This window comes from Notechis scutatus, chromosome 1 (assembly GCF_049901735.1).
Source record: "Notechis scutatus isolate UNSWTSFEM ecotype Mainland chromosome 1, rNotScu1.2, whole genome shotgun sequence".
Classification (NCBI taxonomy): Eukaryota; Metazoa; Chordata; class Lepidosauria; order Squamata; family Elapidae; genus Notechis; species Notechis scutatus.
The window spans coordinates 61,294,836-61,304,892 of record NC_142009.1 but is presented as its reverse complement, the minus strand read 5'-3'; the positions used below and the strand labels follow the sequence as shown (position 1 = coordinate 61,304,892).

The 10,057-nt window shown below is 39.6% G+C and overlaps 1 protein-coding gene across 1 annotated transcript; it reads right to left on the bottom strand.

Annotated features, from left to right (window-relative positions):
* Positions 1–998: 998 nt before the first annotated feature.
* SAYSD1 (SAYSVFN motif domain containing 1) lies at positions 999–7,460 on the bottom strand. Its single transcript, XM_026681394.2, has 2 exons — positions 7,246–7,460; positions 999–1,560 (listed from the first exon to the last, which is right to left on the bottom strand). The coding sequence occupies exons 1-2, from the start codon at positions 7,375–7,377 to the stop codon at positions 1,225–1,227; spliced, it is 468 nt and encodes a 155-aa protein (XP_026537179.1). The 5' UTR covers positions 7,378–7,460; the 3' UTR covers positions 999–1,224.
* Positions 7,461–10,057: the final 2,597 nt, after the last annotated feature.

Sequence of the window (10,057 nt, the reverse complement as noted above, 5' to 3'; positions counted from 1 at the left end):
GGCAATTTCCTGCCAGCTTCTCACAATCAGTGGGGAAGCCAGCAAGAACATGTAAGTCCCAGGCCAGCAAGCAGGTAAGTGTCTGCTACTAGGTGATGGAGAGAACAAGGAGGTTAGTAAAGAAGCCAGCAGGGAAGTTTGCAAATGGCAATCACAAGTTCATAGAGCACTGAGCAGCCAGTTGTGCCAGATCACGATCACATGATCGTGTGGTTGCTAGGATGGCTAGAACTCTGAGGACCAATTTATTCAGCACTGTCATAACTTTGATCAATGAACAAAGGGTCGTAGGTACAGGACTACCTATAAATGGATCCACATTTATTTGATATATTTAAGGCTTAAATTGCTATTGTATGAAAAGGATGCTCCTACCACTTTCAAAAAGAATGCCTTTATAATTGGAAATCTCAATAGCCTTAGAGAAAAAAGTTTGGTCACGTATAGATATTGATTGGAATGATAATATTAAATGTCAGTACTACACACTTGGTCTTGGTTAAACTTGCTGAATTTCAAAAAAATCTTACCATATTAATCTAGGATGTATGAAAATTATACACAATATCCTAACAATGAGACAAATGCAAATGAAGAATTTCTATATAGAGCTGCTACTCTATTGCAGAAAAAAGCTCTATTGTTGTCAAATAAAGCCAACATTCAGATTAAATCAGAAACCAGTTTCGTTTGTAAAGGTCAAAAGGTAAAATATTCTTGTTACATCCTACTTATTTCAAAAGATACCATAATTAGATGCAAAACACTAATATAAATGTGAAGTAAACCTACTGAAATCATGGGGTTTCATAATTTCATAATTTGTGAACTAGCCTGGATTCAAAGTCAAAGAAAGTGTGTTGAATACTCTGCTTTGTGAGAAAATGGAGCAGACAACATTTTTGCGATTTTTGGGTTCTTCAATATCCTAACAGTTCTAGGTATCCTATTATTTCCAAACCTGCTTCTCATTAGAAACATTCAAGCATCTATTTGGATAAGCTTTTCTTCATTTTATTTGTCTATCCAGGTGATCAAAAAGTTTAACAATGGATGTTTGACTAAGTCTTTACATAGTCTCCTTTCTCTTAACACTACAAAAACAGAATTCGCATCTTCAGTGTTTTTTAAAAATAAAAAAATATCACAATAAATTGAACAGACAAATTATTCTCTGTAATTACATGGGCAGGTTAGGCATACAATAGTGAGTTTTAGTCCTATTTATCTCTCAATTAAAGGCCGGTACTGTAATTCCCTCTCAAACTGTTCTGCTGTGAGAGTTCCTTGGATAGCCTCACAGCCAGGATTAAATACAGAATATGCACTTTTTTCTCCAGGCTGCCTTTCCCTAGGACCACGAGTTCCTACATAGATCCAATAAAACATAGACAGGACAAAATATGGCAAACCAAACTCCAGTTCCACAAACAGTCCAAGTAGGACCAACCAGAGAAGAAACTTGAGAAAGAGTTCATTCTTTAGTACATAATGGATCCACCACGGCAGAGGAGATGCAGTGATTTGGGCTTCAATGTTTTCTGATCTTTTACCAGATTCCTAGGAAATAAAATAAAAATAACAGGATTGTACATTTGGATTGTCGTGACCTTACAGAAAAGCATAATAAAAACATACCTGCAACTTTCTCAGTTTTTGCCCTTGCTTTTAATTCTTTCATTCTTCCTTCAAATAATTGTTTTCCAATGGACCTTACTTCTGTTTCTATACAATCAAGCCATTTCATAATATTGTTTTTCTACTGGTCACTCAATTTTATATTCTAAAGTTGTTTTGCTAGATCTTCCAAGATGCAAGTCTTCCATATGCCATCATCAGCTACCAGATGAGCAAACAACTACTGATCTTTACTGCCCATCAAGCCATTCAGTTCTTTATATAATATTTTTAGGTATAAACCAAGTTACCAGCCTTAAACACACCTAACATCATTTCTTGCTCATTGATAGCTATTACTTAGCAATGAACTTTAGCTGTGTTCACTAACACCCAGCATTGGAAGCACATTATATTATTCTACACAGGCCCTGCACTGGCTACCAATAAGCCTGTGGAGTACTACTTAAAATGCTGGCTTCAACCTATAAAGCCCTCCGTGGTTACTTTCAGGACTGCATTCTCCAAATAAAATCACCCCAACCTGTATTTGGGGGCGTACAGAATCCTTTTCATTTTCTCCAAGAATTCCCACAAGCCCTATCACTGGAAAAGTACTAGTAAGTTTTTGTTCCATTGCTATCCACAGTTGTTGGTTGGTTGGCTACTGTCATTCAAGTTTGATAGGTATATTCTGTGCTGTTAGGCCTTTGCAATGAATTCTGTAAAGGGATGGCTTGGATTTTTCTTTTCTTGAAAAAAATAAACAAAATAAGGGCTTTGGTGTTCTCATAGCATAGTTGCGTGGGTGGATTTTAATTCTACCCTATGCCAAACTGGTTCCACTTTTAACCCCAGGAGCTGGGCTAACTGACCCCTTTTTGGTGTTCCCATGATACACTGATCACTTCACTGACGCAATTTTAATATGTTGGAGGAACAAGGTCAATGCATGGAATTAAACAAAAGTAGGCCCTCCTAATATTTATTTATTCCATACAAGTGAGTGCATGCTACTGGAAAATAGTCACGTTCATTTTTCTGAAACAGCACTTATAAAAAAAAATCCTGAGAACTTCTTAAAACTGCACCATGGCTACAGTGTTAAATTGAATTACTACTTTCTCCTACAACTCTGAGATTAAAACTTTTTCTTCCATGGCAGAATAAATATTAAATTCAGCCTCGTTTTACAGGAAGTACTCGAGCTTAGCTAGATTACCAAGAAATGCCATTTTCATTAGTAACATTTCATTAGAAATATATAGTACTACCATTAATTACCGTATTTATCGGCGATAACACGCACAGGCGTATAACACGCATCTTCATTTTAAGAGGGAATTTCAGGAAGCGCCCGTTTCACCCCCACTCCCACCCCGCGCGCTTCAATCCACAGTGTCCCATTCTGCCTGCCTGCCTGCCTGCCTTAGTTTCTGGTTGTTTGGGAGCAGCTTCGGCTGAGAATAATAACTATTCGCCTCTTTTACTCAGCCGAAGCTGTTCCGATTCAACCATTAACGAAGGCAGGCAGGCAGGCAGAACGAGCACTGCGGGCGGGCGGGCGGGCGGGTGGGGTGGGGGAGAAACGGGCGCTTCAGGAAGCCCCCGCTTCTTTGAAGCAGTTTCTTCCTGTGCTGGTGGAGGAGCGAGAGAGCGACTGACAGAGCTGACCCAGAGAGAAGGACAGGCTTCGGTTGCTTCCTCCCTCCCTTCTTTCATTTGTGTCCTTGATCCCCATCCCAGCAGCATTCACCGAAGGCTTCTTAACATTATATCGGCGTATAACACGCATACATCATTTGCCCCCTATTTTCAGGGGGGAAAAAGTGCGTGTTATACGCTGATAAATACGGTAATAACATTTCATTATAAGGAAATATATTGTATTATCATTATAGTATAATGAAAACAACAAACCTTAGATCTGATTCTTACATGCCTGTTCAATAACCATGGATTATTTAAATGGCCATGAGCTCTTTTGTCAAACAACGGTTACCTAATCAAGTACAAGGCTAAATTTTTATTTCTAACTATTCAGCATCCTTTCAGCCACAATATTATGTAGTAGACTATCAGTGCCTATAAGCCTTTCACAACTTTTGATTAAAATTTTTACTAGCTTGCTTTCCAAGAAGTTATCACCTGCAGACTGACAGCATGATGCATGATACCATTTTAAACACATGTCATTTTTTGCATAATAGTGTGGCTTGCTTTGGATCCTAATATCTATAAAAACTATATAAAACCAGATCATCTAAGACAGGGCTGAAAAAGAAACAAAATCAAAAGATGTTAGCAGAAGAACAGAGGAGACTGGAATTAGAATTACAGAAAGAACCAAACAAGAAGATTCTAAAAAAACCAAATGGACTTAATAAAACATAAAATAAATCTATTTAGATAAAGAATTGGCACAAAAAATCAAAAACGCTAAATAGAACTTTTTTGAAAACACAGATAAGTCAGGAAGATGGTTGGCATATAAATTGAAAACAGAGAAAGAGAAGAAATTGATACATAGGCTGGTAGATGAGAAAGGAACTTTATGCTACCAAAATGAGGATTAAAAAATAATAATTCCAGTTTATTATGAAAAGCTGTATGAGCAAGAAAAAGTTTCAGAAGAGTAAATCAAAGAATATTTGGAAAAAGCAGAACTACCTAAAGTATAAGAAAAAGAAAAAGCTATGTTAAATGAATGAATATCAATGATGGAATTGTCAGAAGTGATCAAGAGACAAAAGAATAATAAAACGCCAGAACCAGATGGGCTGCCAGCTGAACTTTAAAATGTTTACAAGATACTTTAGGCCCATCAATGTTGGAAGTCTATAATGAAGTATTGATTGATGTGAAGGTATCAAATTCGTGCATTGAAGCAAGTATTACGTTGATTCCAAGAGAACACTCAGATTTAATGTAGATAAAATACTATAGGCCCATATCTTTACTTAACACTGACTATAAAATATATGCTTCAATAATGGCAGGGAGACTAAAAATGTTTCTAAATGAATTTATACATTTAGATCAAAATGGCTTCTTGCCTAAGAGACAGATTAAAAACAATATGAGAATGATTCTAAATACATTGGAACATTATGAGCACACCTCATAATACAAAGGACGTTGATCTTCTTAGATGCGCAGAAAGCATTTGGTAACGTAAATCGGCAATTTATGTTGTTACAATTAAAATCTATGGACTTTGGTGAGAGATTTATGAACATGATAAAGGCAATATACCATAAACAAACGGCAAAGGTGATGGTAAATGGGAGATACGACAGATAATTTTAATATAAAAAAGGCACAAGACAAGGATGCCCACTATCTCCTTTACTATTCATATTGACGTTGGAAATGCTAAATAGAAATATTAGGCAAGATATAGAAATAAAAGGTATGGAAATAAAAAAAAGAACAATATAAACTACAGGCATTTGCAGATGATTTGGTCTTTATCTTGGAAGACCCACAAGAAAATGGACTTAACTAATTAGGAAAATAGAATATGGTGAAGTTGTAGGACTGAAAATAAAGAAAAAAACAAAATAATACTTAAAAATGTTACAAATATACAGAAAAAAGAACTAACAAGGAAAATAGGTATACAGATGGCCAAGAAAGTTAAATATTTAAGAATCCAACTAATGGCAAGATGTGTAATGATTAAGGAAGATAATTATTATAAATTGGTGCAACAAATTAAAATGGATTTGGAGAAGTGGAAAAATCTACAACTATCATTGATGGGAAGAGTAGCCACCATAAAAATGGATATCTTTCCAAGATTACTATATTTATTTCAAACAATACCAATAAAAGTGGAGAAAAATATTTTGAAGAATTAAATAAAACAATATTAAAATATATTTGGCAAGGGAAAAAAGCAAGGATAAACTTGAAAATGTTGCAAGATTCTAAAAACACAGCTGGTTTTGGGCTACCAGATTGGGAATTGTACTATGAGGCTTCAACATTTACTTGGGTAAAAGAATGGATTGAATTTAGGAACAAAAGACTACTGACCTTGGAGGGACATGATCTTGAACTAGGTTGCCATGCTTTTTATGGTGTGGAAAAAAACAAAATACATAGCTATTTCCAAAGACACTAGGTTAGGAATGCATTATTATTACTATGGGAAACTTATTTCTCAAAAACAAAGAAAGGGCTGTCAAACTCTCAGTCCACGGGCCGGATGTGTCACGTGCTGGCCACATCCATGCCCGGTTTAGTGAAGGGGAAAAAAGTCCCAATACGTCACATGACAATGCTGTGACACCGTGAGTTTGACACCCCTGATGTAAGCTGTCTGGGCAGAAGGCCTCATAGCAGGTATTAGATCAGTTTCCCTTAAAAAAAACATGCAGGAACTATAGCCTGCAGCTGATAAGAATTACCTGTATTCAGTGCCAGAAATCCCAAGGAATTACAGTATGCAACCTAGCTGTTCTTGCAAGTATACATGGTCTCAATGCCTCTCTCTTTCTTACTATAACGACATACATTTAATAGCTAATATAATGAATGAAACATCGCTGCACCAAAAAGATTCACATCTGGCCAAGCTGCTAGGCCACAGGCAAATTATTAGCAAACAAGCCTAACCACCATCATAGAGACAGTGCACTGTAGATGTAGTCCCAACAAAAATGCAAAAGGGAAGAAGAGCATCAAACTCTTCTTGTATCTCTGGATGAAATGTAGAATTAGCAGAAGCCCCTTTGCAAGAAAAACAAGTACATGTGCATATGCTGAAGAATTAAAAATTGCAAGTTTTCATGACCTCTGACCTAGCAATTTCCAACTAGAGCTTTTGCGGGGACAATCACCAACATTTTTACTGGTATTGGAGAAATCCACAGAGCAACAGTTCAAAGGTGGCAGTATCTGGTTGACCTCTACTGATCCTGAAAAAATAAGCAAGGTTAGACCTGGTTAGTTCTGAAGATTTCCTCCAGGAAATCAAAGATGACTGGAAACTGGAAAAAATGGCCCAGCAAAAAATGTGTACTATCGTCTATCTGCCAATTATCAAGTACCTGTCACCAGAGCTGGTATTCAGCAGGTTCTGACCAGTTCTGGAGAACTGGTAGTGGAAATTTTGAATAGTTCAAAGAACTGGCAAATACCACCTCTGATTGGCCCCACCCCATCTATTCTCTGCCTTCCAAGTCCCGGCTGATGGGCGAACAGAGCTGGAAAGCAGGTTAGTGGGGTGGGAAAGGAATGGGGATTTTGCAGTATCCTTCCCCTGCCACACCCACCAAGGCACGCCCACAGAACCGGTAGTAAAAAAATTGAGTCCCACCACTGCCTGTCACCAAGCAGGGGAAGACTTTGAAGGCAGAACTAAGGTATTGGGGGGGGATTAGACAAGTCAGGGCACTGTATTATTGGATTCCCTCCAGGAACAAAGTTCTAGCCTAGCATTATATGCAACATCGCTCCTTCAGGTAGGCAGAAAAGGTGCAATCGTAGGACTAGCTCCGTGGCACGGAAGCAGCTGCCAAATGCGCCTGGCTCCGTTGCTCAAATCTGCGGGACTGGGAGAAAAAAACAGCAAAGGGAAAGTTGGCAACCACCGTTCTCGGGACGGAGAAACACACCGACCTCCGTCGGAGCCTGGGCTGAGGCCCGGTCCCCGGTCTCGGTGGAGGCAGGTTTTTCCGAAGCCGGCGCAACGCGAATCGGGGAGCTAGAAGCGCGGCGATTCGCCCGGAACTCGGCCAGCCTCTGCTCCATCCCGCTGAGGCAAGGAGATCAATTGCCGCTGCCTACAGCTGGCAGCGCCCGGTCGGCTTCGCCGTGGTTCACCGGCGGAAGAGGCGGGGAGAGCCAGGCCGGCTTGGAGAGGACCGCCCCTGGGCGGCTCAGAGACTCAGCGGAGGGGAGAAAGGGGGACGGGCCGGCCTCCAGCTGCCTGTTGTTTGGAGAGCTGGACGCGGCTGTCCCGCCCGAGAGTGAAAGGCGGAACGCTTGGAAGCGGCGGTGGGTTGCACTTGGGAGAGTAGCTGGTTGCGCCTCTTCTGCCTCTCCGCTTGAATAGCAACGTGGCCGCCTTGAGACCGATCCCAGAGGGACGGCAAAGGAGTAAACTGCTGCTGGCCTTACTTTGCATTACTTGTGCGCTGTCCCTGGAGTTTATCTTCTTTAAGGTTACCCTAGTTCAGTTTTCAGAAAGAGGCCGGTCTGCACTGCAGAGATCTTTTCCTCCCTCGAACTCTCTTGTAAATAATAGTAACAGCAAAACAAAGCCTCAGGGGATATATCTTCGAAGGAGCTCCTGTGCAGTAAATGTCAGTGTTGCACAAAAGTGTGTGCCTATTATAGAGTGAGTTAGAGATCCAGAGTAGTAAGGTAACGGTTAAGGCATCAGACTAGACTTGAGTTCTACTCTACCATAGGCACAAAGCTAGCTGGGTGGGCCAATCACTTTCTCTCAGTGACAAACCACTTTAGAAAAACCTTCCCAAAACACCCCTGCCGGGACTTCTCCAGGCAGTCCCTAGGAATCAACACTCACCTGAAGGCACACAAAAAAGGAAAATAATGGATGGATTATTTGAACCACAAAGTTTTTCCATCTTTACATGTCTTTGATCCATATTTAAGGGTCCATATAGATTTAGAGACTTACCTTCATTGTCATTATCAGGTCCTATGCAGAGCACATTGGGCAGCAAGTATTTTCCAGTGGTTCTGATCACTTGTGGCATCTTCAACATTGTCCCAAGGGACATTAACAGATAACACTTAATCAGAGTTGGAAAGGACCTGTAGGTCATCTACTCCAATCCCCCGCCCAAGCGGGAGACCCTACACCATTTCTCTTCCAATCTCTCTCGCAGTCCAATCTCTTCTTGAAAGTCTCAAGTGATGACGCTCCCACAACTTCCGTGGGCAAGCTGTTCCATTGGTTGATTGTTCTCACTGTCAGAAAGTTTCTCCTTATTTCCAGGTTAATTCTTTCCTTGTTCAGTTTCCATCCATTATTCCTTGTCTGGCCTACAGGCACATTAGAAAATAGCTTGACCCCCTCCTCTCTGTGGCAGCCCCTCAAATATTGGAAGATTGCTATCATGTCTCCCCTGGTCCTTCTCTTCACTAGACTAGCCTCATATGCCTCAGTTTCCAGTCCCCTAATCATACTGGTTGCTCTTCTCTGTACTTTTTCTAGAGTCTCAACGTCTTTTTTATACTGTGATGACCAAAACTGGATGCAGTATGCTAGGTGTGGTCTTACTAAGGCTTTATAGACTGCTATTAGTACCTCGCTTGATCTCAATTGTATCCCTCTGTTAATGCAATTTAGGATTGCAGTAGCTTTTTTGGTGGCTGCTGCACACGACTGGCTCATATTTAGCTGGTTGTCCACTAAGATTTCAAAATCCCTCTCACAGTCAGTGCTATTGAGCCCAGTCTATATGTGTACTTTTGGTTTTTCTTGCCTAAGTGTAGGACTTTACTTTTCTCTACATTGATTTCATTTTGTTAGATATGGCCCAGTGTTCTAGTCTGTCAAGATCCATCTGGATCTTGAGCCTAACTTCTTGGATGTTAGCTATTCCTGCCAACTTAGTATCATCTGCAAATGTGGTAAGTTCCCCTTCTATTCCCTCATCTAAGTCATTAATGAAGATATTGAAGATAATCTTAAGATCTTTTTTAAGTGTTTGGCGCCAAATTTTCCGAGGTCGGTCACATTTCCTCTTTCCTTCAGGAAAGAGATTCTAGGAGGCTAGACTATTTATCCGATTGATTTTGAAATAGTATTTCATGTTATGTTCTTAGTCTCTTTGCTTTGGAAGATACATTTGTTTTTCTTATGTCTTTCTGTTTCCTTTTCTTTGTAAAATTAAAATAATTGGACAGAAGCTTAATTGAATTAATTGGAAAGTACATGAATATACTTCAGATGGGCAAAATAGGTAGAATTCAAGTGAGAAGATTTTGAGATAAGTAAAGTATACAATTCTGCATCTATTGGGGCTATCCATCAAAAACTACCATATAGCTTGGGGTTGACAAAATGCAACCATATGCAGGTGGATCAGGGGAAGGTGACATAAAGTAGGCTAGGATAGTTAACAGGAACAATAGGCCAATGTTAGCAGACACAGTCATGGGTGAACTAAACTCAAATATAAAATTGTAGAAATAAGGCAAGGTGGACTCTGTCTCATTGTTAGATGTGGTATATTGTCCAGATGGCAGAGTATTCCACAAAGAGTTTTATAAAAGTTGGTATCTTGCCATTGGTTGAGAAGTTAGCAGACAATTTGGAAACTGACAATGCTCTTCTATTCTAGAAGTTGTCTTTCTCTATAAAAGGTAAAATAATAAAAGCCTTAATGTATATAGATCAACATTTTATGCCACATAGTGATCAATTGGATGAATTTGGGAAGCCCCCCAAAATTGA

Bases quoted from the DNA above. Each gene is read 5' to 3' on its own strand.
- SAYSD1 (XM_026681394.2), bottom strand. From the start codon at position 7,377: ATGGAGCAGAGGCTGGCCGAGTTCCGGGCGAATCGCCGCGCTTCTAGC. The intron at 1,561-7,245 runs GTCGGTGTGTTT...TTTATTTCCTAG, and splicing joins CAGCCCAGGCTCCGACGGAG to GAATCTGGTAAAAGATCAGA.